Source organism: Quercus suber, unplaced genomic scaffold (assembly GCF_002906115.3).
Source record: "Quercus suber isolate HL8 unplaced genomic scaffold, Cork oak 2.0 scaffold_69, whole genome shotgun sequence".
Lineage (NCBI taxonomy): Eukaryota > Viridiplantae > Streptophyta > Magnoliopsida > Fagales > Fagaceae > Quercus > Quercus suber.
This window is the reverse complement of record NW_027069534.1, coordinates 1235466-1254503: the sequence shown is the minus strand read 5'-3', so window position 1 is coordinate 1254503 and position 19038 is coordinate 1235466. Positions and strand designations below refer to the sequence as shown.

At 41.7% G+C, this 19038-nt stretch overlaps 2 protein-coding genes across 2 annotated transcripts; both read right to left on the bottom strand.

The window, feature by feature from the left end:
* Positions 1 to 14170: 14170 nt before the first annotated feature.
* On the bottom strand, positions 14171 to 15395 carry LOC136067383 (signaling peptide TAXIMIN 2). The gene is made up of 2 exons (XM_065773140.1): positions 15015 to 15395; positions 14171 to 14495 (listed from the first exon to the last, which is right to left on the bottom strand). Exons 1-2 carry the CDS (start codon positions 15110 to 15112, stop codon positions 14372 to 14374), a joined length of 222 nt encoding a protein of 73 aa, XP_065629212.1. The 5' UTR covers positions 15113 to 15395; the 3' UTR covers positions 14171 to 14371.
* A 257-nt stretch (positions 15396 to 15652) lies between these two features.
* On the bottom strand, positions 15653 to 16583 carry LOC112013205 (signaling peptide TAXIMIN 2). Its single transcript, XM_024045591.2, has 2 exons — positions 16349 to 16583; positions 15653 to 15831 (listed from the first exon to the last, which is right to left on the bottom strand). Exons 1-2 carry the CDS (start codon positions 16444 to 16446, stop codon positions 15708 to 15710), a joined length of 222 nt encoding a protein of 73 aa, XP_023901359.1. The 5' UTR covers positions 16447 to 16583; the 3' UTR covers positions 15653 to 15707.
* Positions 16584 to 19038: the final 2455 nt, after the last annotated feature.

The following is a 19038-nucleotide window of genomic DNA, read 5'->3' as shown; positions in this document are numbered from 1 at the left end:
CATAGGCATTATGTGATGTAGAAAAGTAAGAATGGGTCACAGAAGGCCCGAAGTAATGAATTAAGAAAGTAAAGGGTTGATGGAAAGCCCATGAACCCCAAGCATAAAGGATATGATAATTGGGCTAGAGAAGCCCGAAAGAGTTAGTAAAAACTCATGGGAATGCAAAATTAGAAAATGGGTCGAAGATGTCCAAGGAAAGCAAATGGGTTGAGGATGCCCAAGGAGAAAGAAATTGGCCAAAGAAACCCACAAGTAATATAATGGGTCAAGAAAGCCCAAAGTAACATGAATATAAACCCAATGACCATATTGGGACATTGTAACCAATTGAGGGAAGAGTATACAGTAGGCCCAAAAAAGGCCCAACAAGTATGGATCAAATAGCGCTGCAGCAGGAATAACAGAATGGCATGACAGGAATACAGGCAAGCCAACAGAAGGAGCAAACAGTAGGCTAAAAGGGAGAAAAGCCCACAATCAAGCAAGGCCCAGCCCTTGGAGGAAGCAAGCCATATAGAATGGGGAACCAAAAAACAGTTTACGCCATAAGAGGTCAAGAATGAGCGGCAGAACTCGCAGAGGAACCTCCAGTCCATGGCAAACGCATAAGCAGCAGACAAGCTTTGGACATACACGGAAGAAGAGCACGCACAAGGCCTAAACACCACCAACCTATACCTAGCCAATAAAGGAGTGATGGGTCATGAGTCAGAGGTAAGAAAGGGTATGGTCTGGCAGTGGGGAGAAGGAAAAGCCTATTCTAGGGTTCCCACTCAAACTCTCTTAGGGGAAAAGTCCTGCTGGGATGACATACCACCCAAAAGAAGGAATGATGTATTGGAACTACTAGGTGCATGCTATGAGGGATAGCAAGAGAGAATACCCACACTGTGATGGATAGGAATGTCACAGCGAACAAGTAAACAAAACAGTTTTCTTTGTTTAGTAATGGAGAGTAGCACAGTCAGCAAGGGTAAGTGGTGGTGGTTGGGCAGCTAACAAACTAGTGGGTGGTTGGGAAGGACACCAAAATCCAAACAAAAGTAGTTAAAGGGTAAAATGGTAAAAAGAGTCACGACAGACAGTATATAAAGGGCCCTCGCCATGCATAGTATCATCATCGCAACAGTAGCAACCATTAGGAGAGAATTACAGCACCATCATAACCATAACACTACACGAGTAAGCACTAAGAAAGAAAGAAAGGAGGGGGAAAGAGTAAAAGTAACAAAGCAGAGGAAAAAAAGAAAATAAAAAGAGAATTAGGAAGAGAAATAGAGAGTGTAGAAAGGTAGGCATGCACCAATAGGCTAATCTCTTCTCTCCCTCTAAAAGTATGCCCTCTGTTGAGGATAAAGGATTCGTTTGGGCATAAGTCATTCAAGCTCGTTCCCTCAAAGTGGATAATTTCTACAATAAGATCTTCCTGAGAGGTTATTCACATTGAGGGAGTGGATCCCTCCTTGGTCTTAGTCCCGTAACACAACTGAACATGACAGACTAACCTTTTCCTTATTTGATTTCATTATTTATCGTTATTATTTCCTTTCTAGTCTTTGCAATTTCACTTATAATGTGTTCCTTGTTGCTATATTGTTCTTTTCCTTATTTTAATTAAAGATCCCTTCTTTGTCTTGCCTAGCAGTAAGCATATCTCTTTTATTATTTTTTTATTATATTTATCTGCCGTAACTCTTTTGCAATAGTTTTATTTTGTCTAACAGCAAGTGTGTTGCCTTTATCATTGTCCCATTGTATCTGTCTGCCATAACTCTTTTGTAGCAACTACGTCTGTCATGGGCATGTGATCAAAGTTTCAGCAAAAAGAGGGCATAGTTTGTGCACAAACCAGACCAATGTGAGTTGTAATTAGACTGGTCCTAACTCTCTAAACCAGAATACTTGGGTCCTTGCGTGGTAGAAGGTAGCAAGAGGCAGCCCAGCCCAAAAGTGCAAAAAGACCCACCACAAGTTTCAACCATTATAGGAAACAAATCATTTATTATGTTTTTAGTTTTCAAGAGTCAAGGTTTTGAAAATATAAAGATTTAAATGTTTTCATTCTCCTATGCTGAGAGGATTGTTTTAAGCAATATATATATATATATATATAGTTGGTTGGCTTGATTACCATAAATGAATCAAATTAGAAAGCGCGATAACTATTCGAAAAATACTTGTTTTATATTTTGTATCTCTTTGGGTGTATTACATTAAGTGGTGAGAGTAAATGATTTTGACAGAATTTTTTTATAGATATGATAGAATTTCAACCTATGACTTTAATTTCATAGGTGCCAACTGACTGATTTACAATGATTTTGACAGATCAATTACCATTTTAGTATTTAAAATTTTAGTTTTGTCAATTTCATCTTCTAAGGTCATAATATATTTTCTTCATTGTTGTTGAGGGGTGGGCAAATATTAAAAAGAATCAACCTACCTACCCAACTAAGTTCAATTCAATGGATCAAGGGTGGTTTTAATCAAAAAAGCACTTCTAAAAACTCGAATAATCAATAGGGTCTTGGGTTTTATAAGGAAATCCCTTGAGAATATATATTATTCTTTCTTTTACCACTTAACACCTCTCTCTCTCTCTCTCATATTTAAATTATTTTGGATACAGCCGAAAACTGAAAACTGAAAACTGAAACTAAAAACTGAAAAATACTGTAGCAAAATAATTTTTAAATATGTGAATAGTACCGTGGGACCCATTTTTAATGAAAAAGTTGCTGAAAAATGAAATTTGTGGGTCCGTGAACAGTAAAATTTGTGCTGAAAAGTGGAAAAAGTCAAACTTTGCTGCTACTGTTCATGAATAGTAGCCGTGTTTGTCTCTCAAATGCGTGCAAAAAAAAAAAAAAAAAAATGCCAGACGCAATGCGCTAGGTTTTTAGCCTAAGCCAAATGAGCACTAAAACTTACTGTTCATGAATAGTAGCCGTGTTTGTCTCTCAAATGCGTGCAAAAAAAAAAAAAAAAAAATGCCAGACGCAATGCGCTAGGTTTTTAGCCTAAGCCAAATGAGCACTAAAACATACACTTCCATCTCATGAGAAAAAATCCACGTTGCAAAATCTTAAAAAGGGAATCTAAGGAACAACACCGAAGTACTGTACCTAACTCTCTCTCTCTCTCTCTCTCTATATATATATATATATATATATTGTTTTTACCATTTAGTAAGTGCCATTATGTATTAAAAAAAATTGACTTTTGACACCATTGATGTAGTAAGTGCCATTATGTCAAAAATTGACTTTTGACAGCCTCCTTTTTTGTAATGCCAATGGTGCTGAATGCAATAAGTTGAAGGAAATTCTAAGAATCTATGAATCTACTTCAGGGTAAAAGATCAACACCGAGAAATCCTCAATATTCTTCAGCCCAAACACTTCTCAAGAATGTAAGGAAGAAATCTTTGGCATTTTGGAGCCTATAAATGACTCTCGGCATACAAAGTATCTTAGTCTCCCCTCCATAATTGGTCGATCAAAAAAGAAAATCTTTGTGGAGATAAAAAAGAAGGTTGGTAAGAAGTTGGCTGGCTGTAAAGGTAAGCTTCTCTCAATGGGAGGCAAGGAAATTCTGATTAAAGCGGTGGCTCAAGCCATCCCCTCCTACACTATGAGTTGTTTCCTCCTTCCAAAGGGCCTATGTGAAGATCTTGAAAGAGACATGAGAAGCTTTTGGTGGGGTCAGAAGCAGCAAGAATCTAAGATTGCCTAGGTTGGTTGGAAGAAAATGTGCCAGCCTAAATCCCTTGGTGGTATGGGTTTTCGCAACTTGCATGCGTTTAATTTGGCCTTGCTTGCAAAACAGGTTTGGCGGATTCTTACAAACCATGCTCCTTAGCAGCCCGTATTTTAAAGGCAAAGTATTTCCCATATGAGGACATTCTGAATGCAAGCCTTGGCAGCTGTCCCTCGTACACTTGGCGAAGTATTTTTCAAAGTCTTGAAGTCATCAAGAGCGGAACCTGTTGGAGAGTTGGAAATGGGCGCTTAATTCACATTTGGGAGGACAAGTGGCTCCCTACTCCCTCCACTTCAATGTTATCTCTCCTCCTAGAGAATTTGGGGATTTCCCTATGGTTCCTCTCTCATTGACCAAGAGACTAGGTGGTGGAAGCCCGATGTGGTAAAGACGCTCTTCTTGCCTTTTGAAGTAGACACTATACTAAAAATACCCCTAAGTCAGAATTTGCCGGTGGATTCTCTTATTTGGATTGGGAACAAAAGAGGGGTGTTCACTGTCAAAAGTGCGTACTTCATTTCCACTAAACTTCAGGCTGATAAGGGATTGGGGGAAAGCTCTTCAGGGGACTCAAATAGTATCTGTGGGGCCAGAAAATCGGGTAGCCTTGGCCCACTTCAACCCAGGCCTAAATGGCCCACGCTGAGGACGCATGATGGGTCAGGGGATGACCCTATCCTCGGTCGTTCGAGACCTCGGAAAAACATGAGGACCGCCCCACCACAGGACTCCTTGAATATCTGAGGAGGAGAAGGGCTCGATGCCATGCGTTGGCGACAGAAGTACAGAGAAGGGGTAAGCCCTGGGCGAACTGTCACCTCGGCATTGAATACGCTCACCTAACCCTTCTGGCCGCATTAATGGGGATGTAACCCCTTGACAGGGCGACATCGATCAGGGTGAGCCACTTGAGCACGGATATGACCTCTGATGGGACAGACGGTCAGAAGGGAGGCCAATAGATGATCAACAGGAGGAGGAAGAGAGGGATATATAAGAAATGTGAGCAAAATGTATGGGGAGGATCTTTTCGAGTGGGGGAAAGAAAAAACCTCCTCGGCCATGGGCCGAGGAGCATCCCTCAATTGTAAATAGTTCTTAGTATTTTTCAATAAAAGAAAAGTAGTTCATGTTTGGTGAAGGCCGGTGAGCGCCTAAACCTTCGATCCACTCTCTACAAATTCATTGTTCTAGGTTCGTTGGGCCTAGGAACCCATATCTTTTGGGCTACAAAAACGGACCCTACAATTGGTGCCATTTGTGGGAAGGATTAGTGCGCTGGCCGGCGCAACAGGTGATCGTTCTAAGTGATCATTCGACGGAAGGTTGGTGGTGATGCAAAAAAAAAAAAAAAAAAAAAAAAAAAAAGAAAAAGGAACTACTAAACAAACATTGCAGAAAGATAAAAGTTCAAAACAGAAAATTCAACAGAAACGGAAAGAAACTGCACATTACTTTATTAAACAAAAAGTTACAATGTTCAATCAGAGGCAAAGGCGGGCGTGTTTTAAAACTACTCCTACAATCTAGTTCTACAATCAGAGGCCCAAGTGGATCCGTCCTAAAACTAGCTAGAGGGAAGTGTCAACCCATGCTCTTATTGGCATCAAGAGAATGGGAGAACTTGACAATAGAATGGGGGAAGGGGGCTGAGGCTGGCTTGCTTCAAGGCCACCAACAACTCCTTTCTCGGTGCGGCGGAGCTTGAACAAAGCGAGGAGCAGATGCAGGGGCACCGGGACGCCCTCCCCCGTGATGTTCCCTTGATTCTCTCCAATCCTCATGAGCATTGGCCGTTGGAGACGGCAAAGCTCGGCACCAGCCATGACATGAGTTCGGGCGTCTCCTCCGTCGGGGGTGCGCTCCGAGGAGAGACATTAGGTACTTCAGCGACATCCTCCTGGCCACCGCGTGCGGCACTGTCAGTGTTACGCCTAGACTCTGCCGTGCCGGAAGCCTAGTGGGGGCTGCGGTTACAACGGCTCTTGGCACGGATGTCCTCACACCAACCCAAAGCCGCCCCATATCTGCCAACTCCGGTCACAATTCCGGCGGGTTATTAAAGGGGCTTGGGGAGCTGGAAGGGCGTGTTTTCTGTTTGTGTTGGGAAGTTCATGGAGTATGGGGAAACCATCCCCCGGAAAGCCTTATATAAAGGATGAAGGTTGGTGAGAATTAATCCACACAGAATTCGAAAGAATTACCAGCAGTGCTAATAACGAAGCTACCAAATTCCAAGGGGACCGTAGACCGCTGGATTTGTGTTAATTCACGAGGACATTAATAAAGGTGCGTCTCGCACACTGAAACATCAAGCGCGGAGCATGAACGGCCCAGGGACGCCTCGTAAATGAAAAAGATGGGGACTCGAACTGGAGGCGAGATCAACGCCACGTGTAAGATCATAGTTCGACCCAAGGAGGAATCGCCTCCAATAAAGCGGTCCGAGGACAAACCCCTCTATACAAAGAAGTGGAAGCGTTAGACAGAACCAAGGCATTGCATGGTCCTCGGACTCAAGCCTATGGGAAACTAACCGCTCAGCTACACCTAGGTACTAGACAGAACCAAGGTATTGCATAGTCCTCGAACTCAAACCTATGGGGAACTAGATACTTACAGAGAAATGGAAGCGTTAGACAGAACCAAGGCATTGCATGGTCTTCGGACTCAAGCCTATGGGGAAACTAACTGCTCAGCTACACCTAGGTACTAGACAGAACCAAGGTATTGCATGGTCTTCGAACTCAAACCTATGGGGAAACTAGATACTTACAGAGAAATGGAAACATTAGACAGAACCAAGGCATTGCATGGTCCTCAGACTCAAGCCAATGGGGAAACTAGATACTTACAGAGAAATGGAAGCGTTAGACAGAACCAAGGCATTGCATGGTCCTCGGACTCAAGCCTATAGGAAACTAACCGCTCAGCTACACCTGAGTATTAGACAGAACCAAGGCATTGCATGGTCCTCGAACTCAAGCCTATGGGAAAACTAACCGCTCAGCTACACCTGGGTACTAGACAGAACCAAGGTATTGCATGGTCCTCGGACTCAAACCTATGGGGAAACTAGATACTTACAGAGAAATGGAAGCGTTAGACAGAACCAAGGCATTGCATGGTCCTCGGACTCAAGCCTATGGGGAAACTAATCGCTCAGCTATACCTGAGTACTAGACAGAACCAAGGTATTGCATAGTCCTCGGACTCAAACCTATAGGGAAACTAGATACTTACAGAGAAGTGGAAGCGTTAGACAGAACCAAGGCATTGTATGGTCCTCGGACTCAAGCCTATGGGGAAACTAACCGCTAGCTACACCTGGGTACTAGACAGAACCAAGGTATTGCATAGTCCTCGGACTCAAACCTATGGGGAAACTAGATACTTACAGAGAAGTGGAAGCGTTAGACAGAACCAAGGCATTGCATGGTCCTCGGACTCAAGCCTATGGGGAAACTAACCGCTCAGCTACACCTGGGTACTAGACAGAACCAAGGTATTGCATGGTCCTCGGACTCAAACCTATGGGGAAACTAGATACTTACAGAGAAATGGAAGCGTTAGACAGAACCAAGGCGTTGCATGGTCCTCGGACTCAAGCCTATGGGGAAACTAACCGCTCAGCTACACCTGGGTACTAGACAGAACCAAGGTATTGCATGGTCCTCGGACTCAAACTTATGGGAAACTAGATACTTACAGAGAAATGGAAGCGTTAGACAGAACCAAGACATTGCATGGTCCTCGGACTCAAGCCTATGGGGAAACTAACCGCTCAGCTACACCTGGGTACTAGATAGAACCAAGGTATTGCATGGTCCTCGGACTCAAACCTATGGGGAAACTAGATACTTACAGAGAAATGGAAGCGTTAGACAGAACCAATGCATTGCATGGTCCTCGACTCAAGCCTATGGGGAAACTAACCGCTCAGCTACACCTGGGTACTAGATAGAACCAAGGTATTGCATGGTCCTCGGACTCAAACTTATGGGAAACTAGATACTTACAGAGAATGGAAGCGTTAGACAGAACCAAGANAAGGCACTGCATGGTCCTCAGACTCAGGCCTATGGGGAAACTAACCGCTCAGCTATACCTGGGCGCTAGACAAAACAGGGGCATTACATGGTCCTCGGACTCAGGCCTACAGGGAGACTTAACTACAAAATAGCCCAAGTTAGGAAAGGATCAAGCCCCACCTTGCCCTTGAGACGTAAGAGGGCTGCCCATGCATACGTTCTCTCTCCTTATCATCATTACTGGCGCAATTGGCCAACATACAATTCAAGCTAAAATCGTGCCGATCAAAGGAAAAGAGGAAAAGCAGGCAGCGTGTACGTAAATAAGCAATCGAAATAAATAAAAAGGGAAATTAAATTCGCATTACTATAATTAGTCTGTAAAAATTGCATGGCAAGAGCCACAGTACATAGAGGATAAGCACAACAAAATAAAACGAAACGACGTGAAAGTAGGACGAGCCGAGACGCCGGGGAGTCTACTCCTTTTGCTCAGGTTGGACGGGCAACCCCTGACCCCTCCGAGCCCTGGCCTGAGGGGGGATTGCAAGGGTACGGCGAGAACAGCTGCTTCCTCGGTGGTGGGGGTTGGATCATCGAAAGGGATCTCCACTATCTCCTGGGGCACCTCCTTGCTCGAGTGCTCCCCCAGTTCAGCAGCCTCCACCTCTTCAACAATTTCCCCAGCCTTAGCGCCATCAGGGGCGGCCTCGCGGATAGCAGGGGGGTAATACACGCTCTCTGCCTTCCATAGGTCGGACGTGGCCTCCACCCCAGCTTGTTTGAGGGCCTTAGCCCAGACCTAGGAACAATATCGCCTACACACCCTCGGGACTTGAGCTTTGTAGAGGGCCTCTACCGCGGCCACCCCATCAGCATAGGCTGCGGTCTTAGCTTCCTCCTTGGCACTTTCGGCCATCTCCCTGTCATGGTCTGCCTCGTCCTTAGCCCGCCGAGCCTGGTCTCTGGCCCATTCTGCCTCCCTCTGGGCCCCCTCGGCCTTTGTCACCTTAGCCTGCAGATCAGCGATCAGATCCCTCGCGATCTGCAATTGCTCCTCCGCCTCGCCCAGGCGCCTCGTCTGCTCATTGGCTTGGTTCTGGGCACCCTCAAGACCAGACAGGGCACTGTCCCGCTCCCTGGTCACCGCCTTCAAATCCTCTCGGGCCTTGGCAAAGTCAGCCTCGGAATTCTTCAGAGCCCGGGTAGCCTGAAAGCGCCAATCACGCTCCCGTTTGAGGGCCTCCTTTTGGTCGTTTGCTGCCCCCTCCAACATAAAGATAGCTTGGACAGCCTGCCAGAATAACCAATACACTATGAGCCCAATAAAAGAAAAAGAATGGGAGAATAGTCAAAGTTATAGCCCTTACCATCCCTACATATCGCTTGAGGCTGAGGAAGACCTGCTCGCTCGTCAAATAGTTAAGCTCGGCCATATCCGCCGGGAGCAGCAGGCTCCTCTCCAGCGCATCTGCCACGCGCGCACCTTCGCCCTCATTGAAGTCCCTGAGGGAGGTGTTATCCCTTAAGGGCTCCCCATGGAGCATCGAGGTTGGGAGCCAGGCTTGGGCCTCGAAAGAGGTGGTGTCGACTACCTGCCTCTCCTGGCCCTTGTCGCCTATTTTGAGCTGCTTGGATGGCCGCAGAGTAGTGTCCTCCTCTTGCGAGGACACCGTCTTATCCTCCACAGGCCTTTTACCCTTATCTTTCTTCTTCTTGGGGCCGGCAGGCACGGACTCAGAGGGTGAGCACGTTTGAGAAGGAGAAGGAGAGAGCTTCTGCCGAGCGGAAGTCGACCTAGTCTTCGGAGGTGGAGTGGGAAGTTTCTATTGGGACTTCCCCGGCTGGCCCTTAATCAGGTCCAGCAAGTTGGTGGTGGGCTTCCTCTTGTAACCCATTCTCAGCCGAGGAGGGGCTTTTGAAGCAAGGAAGTCTGTTTCGGTCAAATTGGGATCACCTAAGTCCCCGGGAGGGTCCTCGGACTGATCAAGCTGAGCGAAAATGTCAAACGCGTCCCCTTCCCCCTCTAGAGCTTCCTCAGCAGCCTCGACGAATGGTTGGGAAGAGGAGGGAACGGCTAGTGTGACAGCTTCCTGGTCGGAGGGCTCCTCGGGGAACGAAAATCCATCCTCGGTCACAGTAATCCTCTGAAGTCGAGGATCGTTGGCTTGGATGACGTGCTTTGGAACTGGGAACAATTTCTGGGCAGGTTTATACCCCAAAATTATGTGGGTGGCCCTAACCTGATTGTCGTCCTCGTTTATATACACCAACGCCATCAGCACCTTCTGTAAATCTTCCCGGTTGACCAGATGGAAGTAACGCTCAAAAGCGTGTCGGTCTGCAAACGGAAAGCACCACCGCGTTAGTAACAAAGAAAAAGGGGGAAGAAAAAAGACGAGAACTTGAAACCCCTCCTGTTTTCCACTGCCCCACCTGGTATTCCCTCTGTTGTTGGGCAGTGAAGGCCATCGTGCCACTCCCCTGACACGATGAGGAAATCCTCGTTGAACCCCTTGCTGGACTCAGGGAGGCACTGAATGAGCCGCACCCTGTCGTCTCTCGCCTTCAGGTAATATGACTTGCCCTTAAAAAGCTGAAGGTTGTAACACCAGTTCACGTCGTGATGTGTCAACTTCAGCCCCATCTTCTCGTTCAGGGCGTCTACACAGCCCAGAATCCTAAAGACGTTTATCCTACACTGGGTGGGGGCTAACAGAAAGTGCGTGAGGTAATCCCTCATCACCGGCCCCATGGGGATCGTCATCCCCCCTTCAAGGAAGGCGACAATGGGAATTACCACCTTGCCCTCCTGCCTGTGTATGCGCCACTCCCCGTCCTTACAATATCTCAGACCTACATTGCCGAGAATTCTGTGGTCGGTGATGAATTTCTCCATCGCCTCCGCAGTATCGACGTATTTCTTAAACCTACCCATCCCAGTTGACGCCTAAAAGAACTAAGAACAGTCGAAGTAGAAAAAAGGGTAAAGAGAAAGAGAGGTCAGAGAGAGACAGAGCGACTTACTGGAAAGAGGAAGAGCTCCTCGGACAAGCTTTTGTGCTGGAGATACTAGTGAAAGTGTGGCTGAGCTCAGGAGGGGTGCACGAATATTCTTGATTACAAATGAGGAACAGGAAGAAGCGGTTCGTTCGGGTATTTATACCTCAAATCGAGGAGCAATGCTGGTTTTCCTGCCCATAAATGCGAGACGGACCTCCGCCGTTGGATGGATAATGCCTCATTAGACGTGGGAAGCACAGAGCCGCCTGAATTTAATGATGGGCAGGTTACGTACTCCGAAACGTCAGCGACGTGCCTTGGGCAGATGAATAGACCCCAGTACTGACCGGGGGGGGGGGGTAAGGCTGAAGATGTCAAAATTCTTCTCCCCGCCTGAGGATGCGTGCAGCAAAATTTTGAGGAGCTATTATGGGGCCAGAAAATCGGGTAGCCTTGGCCCACTTCAACCCAGGCCCAAATGGCCCACGCCGAGGATGCATGATAAGTCCGGGGATGACCCTATCCTCGGTCGTCCGAGACCTCGGAGAAACACGAGGACCGCCCCACCACATGACTCCTTGAATATCCAAGGAGGAGAAGGGCCCAATGCCATGCGTCAGCGACAGAAGTACGGAGAAGGGGCAAGCCCTGGGCGAACTGTCACCTCGGCATTGAATACGCTCACCTAACCCTTCTAGCCGCATTAATGGGGATGTAACCCTTTGACAGGGCGACATCGATCAGGGTGAGCCACTTGAGCACGAATATGACCTCTGATGGGACAAACGGTCAGAAGGGAGGCCAATAGATGATTAACAGGAGGAGGAAGAGAGGGATATATAAGAAATGTGAGCAAAATGTATGGGGAGGATCTTTTCGAGTGGGGGAAAGAAAAAACCTCCTCGACCATGGGCCGAGGAGCATCCCCCAGTTGTAAATTGTTCTTAGTATTTTTCAATAAAAGAAAAGTAGTTCATGCCTGGTGAAGGCCGGCGAGCGCCTAAACCTTCGATCCACTCTCTACAAATTCATTGTTCTGGGTTCGTTGGGCCTAGGAACCCATATATTTTGGGCTACAAAAACGGACCCTACAGTATCATTTGGAAGAAACCTTGGAAATTGAGGCTCCCTCCAAAGGTCAAGATTTTCTCTTGGAGAGCTTGTGCAAATGGCCTCCCTGTGTATGTGAAAATGGCGGAAAGAGGATTGCATTTAGGATGTGACTGTCCTGTTTGTGGGGAAGAAACTGAAAACCTCACTCATGCGTTAATTTTGTGTGATTTTGCACTTTCTGTATGGTCTCTTTGGCAAGATTGCCCCCTGAATTTACTAGTGAATGCTACGGACTTCATTGGTGTTGTGCATAATTTCTGCTCAAGCCCCAATGTCGTGCACTTAGAATATTTTTTTGCCATTACTTGGGCAATTTGGCACAACCGAAATTTGAATGTGCATAATGAAAAGGGCCTCTCTCCTTTGCAAGTTTGGGATTTGGCAAGAAGTGTGGTTGAGGATTTCCAGGAAGCCAACGATGTGCTCTGTTCTAGGAAGCAAGACACAAATGATGGCTGCATGGTCACTCCGCCTGGGTATTTTAAGGTGAATGTGGATGGCGGGTCACCTTTAGATGGCAGTGGCATTTCTGGGGTTGGTGTGATTGTCAGTAATAATGGAGGCAAGGTGGTTGTAGCGCTGTGCAAGGCTTTGCCTTCGTGCTACCCAGCTGAGTGGGCTGAGCTCTTTGCTTTGGAGCAAGGAATCCTATTGGCTCAAGAGTTGGCCATTTCTAACATCATTTTTGAATCAGATGCTGCACTAGTGATTCAAGCTATCTCACAGGATCATTTTGGAGGAGTAGCTGGTCATTTAATTGAGGAGATTCAGAGTGCAAAGTCTTCTTTTACTAGCTGCATATTTCGACGCGTGAAAAGGGCTTTTAATGGTGCTGCGCATGGGCTCACCCAGCTTGCAAAATGGAACAATGTTAGTCATGTATGGAAGGATGATTTTCCTTTGTTTTTAGTTTCTCTGCTTCGGTCAAACTCTGATTGATGGTTGTGTTGTTTAAGCTTTGTTGTATTTCTTCTATTGAGTCAATGATATCTCAGTTCCCTTTCAAAAAAAAAAAATTGATGTAGTGGGTTTTTTAGGGTTTCGGGTACAAAAATACCATTTTAGCTACTTAAGCACATTTGATGTGAATGTTGTAATAGATTAGTTTGACAACAACTAGCATTTTCTAGCTTTGGTAACCATCTCCTTCAAGAAGATGGACTGCCAGGGAGAATCCAAGGGCTACTAGTATTGGCAAAGCACCCTCCTTTTCTACCCAAAACTGAACTTTCATACAGCTTGAAAGCAAGGCAAGGCTTGTGTTGCAATTATTGAAAGAAATTATCAAGGTGAGCCTACATTGGGTAGCCCTTGGGCTTGCAGACGGGAGGGGTTCCCCCCCTAAATTGTAAGAGTTCCTTTCGTCGTTGGGCCTTCCCTAAGAGGGTTTTAAATGCCCTTAAAGATGAATAAGGCCCCCTTTTGTGTAAGTTTTGTTTCTTCTGTAGCATTTTTGCCCAGGAAAAAAACACAAGAACAAGCAAACAAGTTGCGTAGGACAGTTAAGTGTTGTTTACCAAAAAGAAAAAGAAAAAAAAAAGTTAAAAAGTATTCTAAATTCTAACCTGTTTAGGATTATATAGCTAAAGATGAAAGAATAGATGTAGAAATTGAGTCCAGAAAGGACTAGAGAAAACTTGGATGAAAGTAAGAGATGGCTAGTACTGGACCAAGGCTCACGTAAGAAAAGACTAGGGGAAAGCTCTCAGGTACCGAATCTGAGAGTGAAAAGTTGCTTACAACAATTAAAATGGATCAGATCTTGTCTTTATAATACTCCGGACTTGGTGTGTATATATATATATATATATATTTTTTTTTTTGTTGATAATTCATAGTTACAACGAGAAAAGAAATTTGAATTATGAGTATCATGAAACTAGTAGGGGTGCCAATCAATTGAGCCCTAAGACTCGACACTTCGGACTTGTTTAGTAGATGCATGATTAAGGCCTATACTTGACCCTTCTAAAAATTTCTCTTGGGCCAAGCAGAATTTTAAACCCAACCCCAAACTCTAGTGTAAACAAATCGATAAATCCGTCCCGATTACTCGATTAGTGGCACCCTTGGATTCATTTAACCATTGTCAACTTGTCATTATTGGAGGAATTATGAAGTCAATAGTTTACAGTATTTATTAGAATTACAAGAGGAAAAAACAAGGAGAAGAAGTCCAATATACTCCATCAAATAACTTTTTTTTTTCTTCTTTAAAAAAATTTCCTGCTTAGCGACCAAAAAAAAAAAAAAAAAATACAACCAATCACACGGCATCTGAAATTTGACCAAATATCAGGGAATAACAAATACTATGTATCGTCTAAAACACCCACCGAAACAGACAACACACAAATATTAATCCGGCAATGAATGTCTGAGTACCCATTTAAAAATTAAAAAAAAAAAAAAAAAAAAAAAAAAAAAAAAAAAACCCCAGAAAGAATGAATTAGTGCTAACAAGGAATCTTTTCAATGAACCATCTAAGTACTCTCACAGGAAGCTTCACAATACCCATCGCCAAATTCGCAAGTCCAGCAAAACATATGCAACATGGGCACAAACAACTCAGCACGGTCCTGTCATTCAATTAATTTCAGGAGAAAAAAAATAATCAACACACACATATATAGAGGACATCTAACAATGACCAGAAAATCCATAAAAACAATGATCACAACAATAACAATAATTCTTGAAAAGAGTATGTTTTTATAAGCTTGATTGACCTTGATCATTACCAATATCAATGTAAAAGGTGTTATCAGAAAATATATATATATATATATATATGTATATCAATGAAAAAGGCCTTTTTTAAGATAAATTTTCACAATGTTATCTATATAAATAAACAAAAATGCATACATTTAAGCACATTACAATTACATGGAAATTGTAACACTCAAAGAAAGGTATATACATATAGGGCAATGTAAGAATTCATATGATGGGACAGTTTCTTCTACGGTTTAGGCTTAATTAAGGAATCAAGATCGCAAAGAAATTGTGATGAATGGGAAGAAAAAAAAATGGAGAAACATACCAAAAGCATATTAAAAAAAAAAAAAAAGAGAGAGAGAGAGGAGAAAACTAACCCAATAACCCAGATAACCGCACCCACAAGAGATAACACCAATGCCACCAATGCAAAGGGCAATCCCAGCAAGAAACCCAATGGCCTGCAATCTCCCATTCTCTCAAAATCAAAAGTCTCTTTGTTTCTCTGTAGACTTTCTTTTTGTTTTGGTGTTTTGGGGTTTTGAATTCGAAAAGGAGAAGAAGTGGATTTTATCAAATAAATACATAACAGGTTTCAAAATAAAGACTTTAACAGCGACGCATACGCGGTCTATAACTACCGGCATTTTTAAGTTATTGAATTGGCGGAAATACCCTTGTGAAAGATTACAATTGTCATTTGGCATACAGAGACATTGCTGGTACTTTAGGGAAATTGCCTCTCCGAAGCTTCGCCAGGGTTTCCTTTGGGTCACAAAATCCGAATGAAACTGCGTGCGAAGACTTGTCACTTGTACATGTTTTTCATTTTCTACACAATTTATATCCCCCTTTCCCAGCCGTCTAAAAAAGGTACCTGTCAAAATTGAAGAATTCAATTCTGAGTTAAGTGGCAAGGAAAATGGTACTATATTGTTGACTTTCTCTATAATAAAGGGTAGTCCTTCCCCTCCTCTTTCTTCATTTATTTATTTATTAGTATNAAAAAAATAAAATAAAAAAAAAAAAAAAAAAAAAAAAAAAAAAAACCCAGAAAGAATGAATTAGTGCTAACAAGGAATCTTTTCAATGAACCATCTAAGTACTCTCACAGGAAGCTTCACAATACCCATCGCCAAATTCGCAAGTCCAGCAAAACATATGCAACATGGGCACAAACAACTCAGCACGGTCCTGTCATTCAATTAATTTCAGGAGAAAAAAAATAATCAACACACACATATATAGAGGACATCTAACAATGACCAGAAAATCCATAAAAACAATGATCACAACAATAACAATAATTCTTGAAAAGAGTATGTTTTTATAAGCTTGATTGACCTTGATCATTACCAATATCAATGTAAAAGGTGTTATCAGAAAATATATATATATATATATATATGTATATCAATGAAAAAGGCCTTTTTTAAGATAAATTTTCACAATGTTATCTATATAAATAAACAAAAATGCATACATTTAAGCACATTACAATTACATGGAAATTGTAACACTCAAAGAAAGGTATATACATATAGGGCAATGTAAGAATTCATATGATGGGACAGTTTCTTCTACGGTTTAGGCTTAATTAAGGAATCAAGATCGCAAAGAAATTGTATGAATGGGAAGAAAAAAAAATGGAGAAACATACCAAAAGCATATTAAAAAAAAAAAAAAAGAGAGAGAGAGAGAGAAAACTAACCCAATAACCCAGATAACCGCACCCACAAGAGATAACACCAATGCCACCAATGCAAAGGGCAATCCCAGCAAGAAACCCAATGGCCTGCAATCTCCCATTCTCTCAAAATCAAAAGTCTCTTTGTTTCTCTGTAGACTTTCTTTTTGTTTTGGTGTTTTGGGGTTTTGAATTCGAAAAGGAGAAGAAGTGGATTTTATCAAATAAATACATAACAGGTTTCAAAATAAAGACTTTAACAGCGACGCATCGCGGTCTATAACTACCGGCATTTTTAAGTTATTGAATTGGCGGAAATACCCTTGTGAAAGATTACAATTGTCATTGGCATACAGAGACATTGCTGGGACTTTAGGGAAATTGGCCTCTCCGAAGCTTCGCCAGGGTTTCCTTTGGGTCACAAAATCCGAATGAAACTGCGTGCGAAGACTTGTCACTTGTACATGTTTTTCATTTTCTACACAATTTATATCCCCCTTCCCAGCCGTCTAAAAAAGGTACCTGTCAAAATTGAAGAATTCAATTCTGAGTTAAGTGGCAAGGAAAATGGTACTATATTGTTGACTTTCTCTATAATAAGGGTAGTCCTTCCCTTCCTCTTTCTTCATTTATTTATTTATTAGTATTATTTTCGTGCGGTTGATGGAGATTTATATGAAACTCAAAAGTTTAGAAATTTGAAAATAATTAAAACTAAAATATTAAATATATATATATATATATAGTAATAATAAATGGGCAAAACTTAAGTAAAGTACTTAGGTGTTATTATTTAGATTTTCCTCTTAAAATTATGTCATGTGGCTTTTTTCTAATGAAATAAAAGTGTATTTTTTAGTTAAATAGACACATTACTGAATTTTAAAATGTTGAATTTTAAAAGGAGAACCTAAGAAACAATACATAGTTTTGTCCATAATAAATTATAAAATAAGTAAATAATTTTAACTAAAAAAATTTCTTTTAAGTTCTAATTGTTTAGACTTTAGACTATATGTGTTTATCTATTTTTATATTTTAAAATTCTCTTTGTGTTTTGTGTTAATTTCTTAATATAAGATATGAAATGAGCTTAATCATTTCTACTTGGGTCATGTTTAATCTATACCCTACCCAATACAAATAATAATAAACAAAATAGTTCCTCAATACCCATTTTTTCCTAGTGATAGTCTAATTGAAAAAATCAACACATTCACAAATAAACAATAACCAAAACTGAAAATCAAAACATACACAATTAAAAGAGTTCAAAAATTAAGAACATAAAAAAGAAAAAAGAAAAAAAATCAATAAAAACTTACATAAGAGAACCAATAACTTAAATGGGTGTCCATTGTTTTGCTTCTTTATAGTAAACTTGTTTTGACATAATGTCCTGCATGCAAATTTAGAAGTAAAGAACAAATAAATAATAACCAAAACCGAAAATCAAAACATACACAAAAGAGTATTGAGAATATATATTTTTTTTTTTAAATCAATAAAAACTTACATAAGAGAACCAAGAACTTAAATGGGTATCCATTATTTTGCTTCTTTATAGTAAACTTCTTTTGGTATAATATCTTGCATGCAAATTCAAAAGCAAAGAACAATAAGTAAGATGAATTTATTAAATTAAAATATAAGTGTAAGCTCTATTCTCAAAAAAAAAAAAAAAAAGACGACAACAACAACAACAACAATGTGGGTGTATTGTGTGAGATTTAGTTATAGGGATGGTTTATTGGTTAATAGGAATTTGTGTTGAAAAGCCATGACTAAATATAAGTTCTAAAATTTTTTTATAAAACTTTATCTAAATTAAATTATTGTTAAATCTTATTCCTTAAGGTCTGTTTGGGATTTGCTTATTTTGCTGAAATTGAAAACTTTTTGTTGAAAGTACTGTAGATAAAGGTAAAAGTTAGGTGAAATAGTACAGTGGGACTCATGAATAGTACCAAAAACTGCGGTAGGACCTATGAATAATAGCAAAAATAAAATGAATAGTAAAATAAGTTGGCTTTTTAAGCTAGAGCCAAACACACACTTAGTCAAGAGATTTGTAGCTTAATATTCTAATAAAATATTAATTTAATAAGATGTTGTGGGGTTAGGATTTGTGGCCCAAGCCCAAAATAATAAATTTGTAGAGCATGGATGATAGAGATAGGTAGATTATGGAATTAATAACAGTTGATCACAACCTCCAAGTATAACCCAGCATAATGGTGTACGTAAAGACAAAATGAATTGAAGTTCGAAGAGGCTTATAATAAATCTGAATAGTGATTACAGTTCTTAGACCTACAGTAAATCCTTTTCTTTCTTTCTCTCTCTTCTTTTTCCTCCTCCTTCTGTCAGGAGCCCTCCTTCGTTATATAGCATCCTTCCTCATCATCCCCATCGTCCATTTGTTCTTCATTTATGTACCTACTTAAGTGTATGGCATGTCATGTATCTTCTTTAACTTTTTGTGAGTGGCGGTAGCTGAAGTTACACTGTTCAGGGGTCTTCTCCACATTAATGCGGCTAGAAAAGCAGATGCAGTGCATTTAATGTGATGGTGGCAGCTTTTCCTTTTAGATATTTCTTCATTCTTCTTATCTCCAAGCATGTCCAAAGCTTATCCAGATTGTTGAAGTCATTAGTAAGCTTATTCGAACCCCCCAAATATTTATTTGACCAAGAATCTTTACATCCGAAGA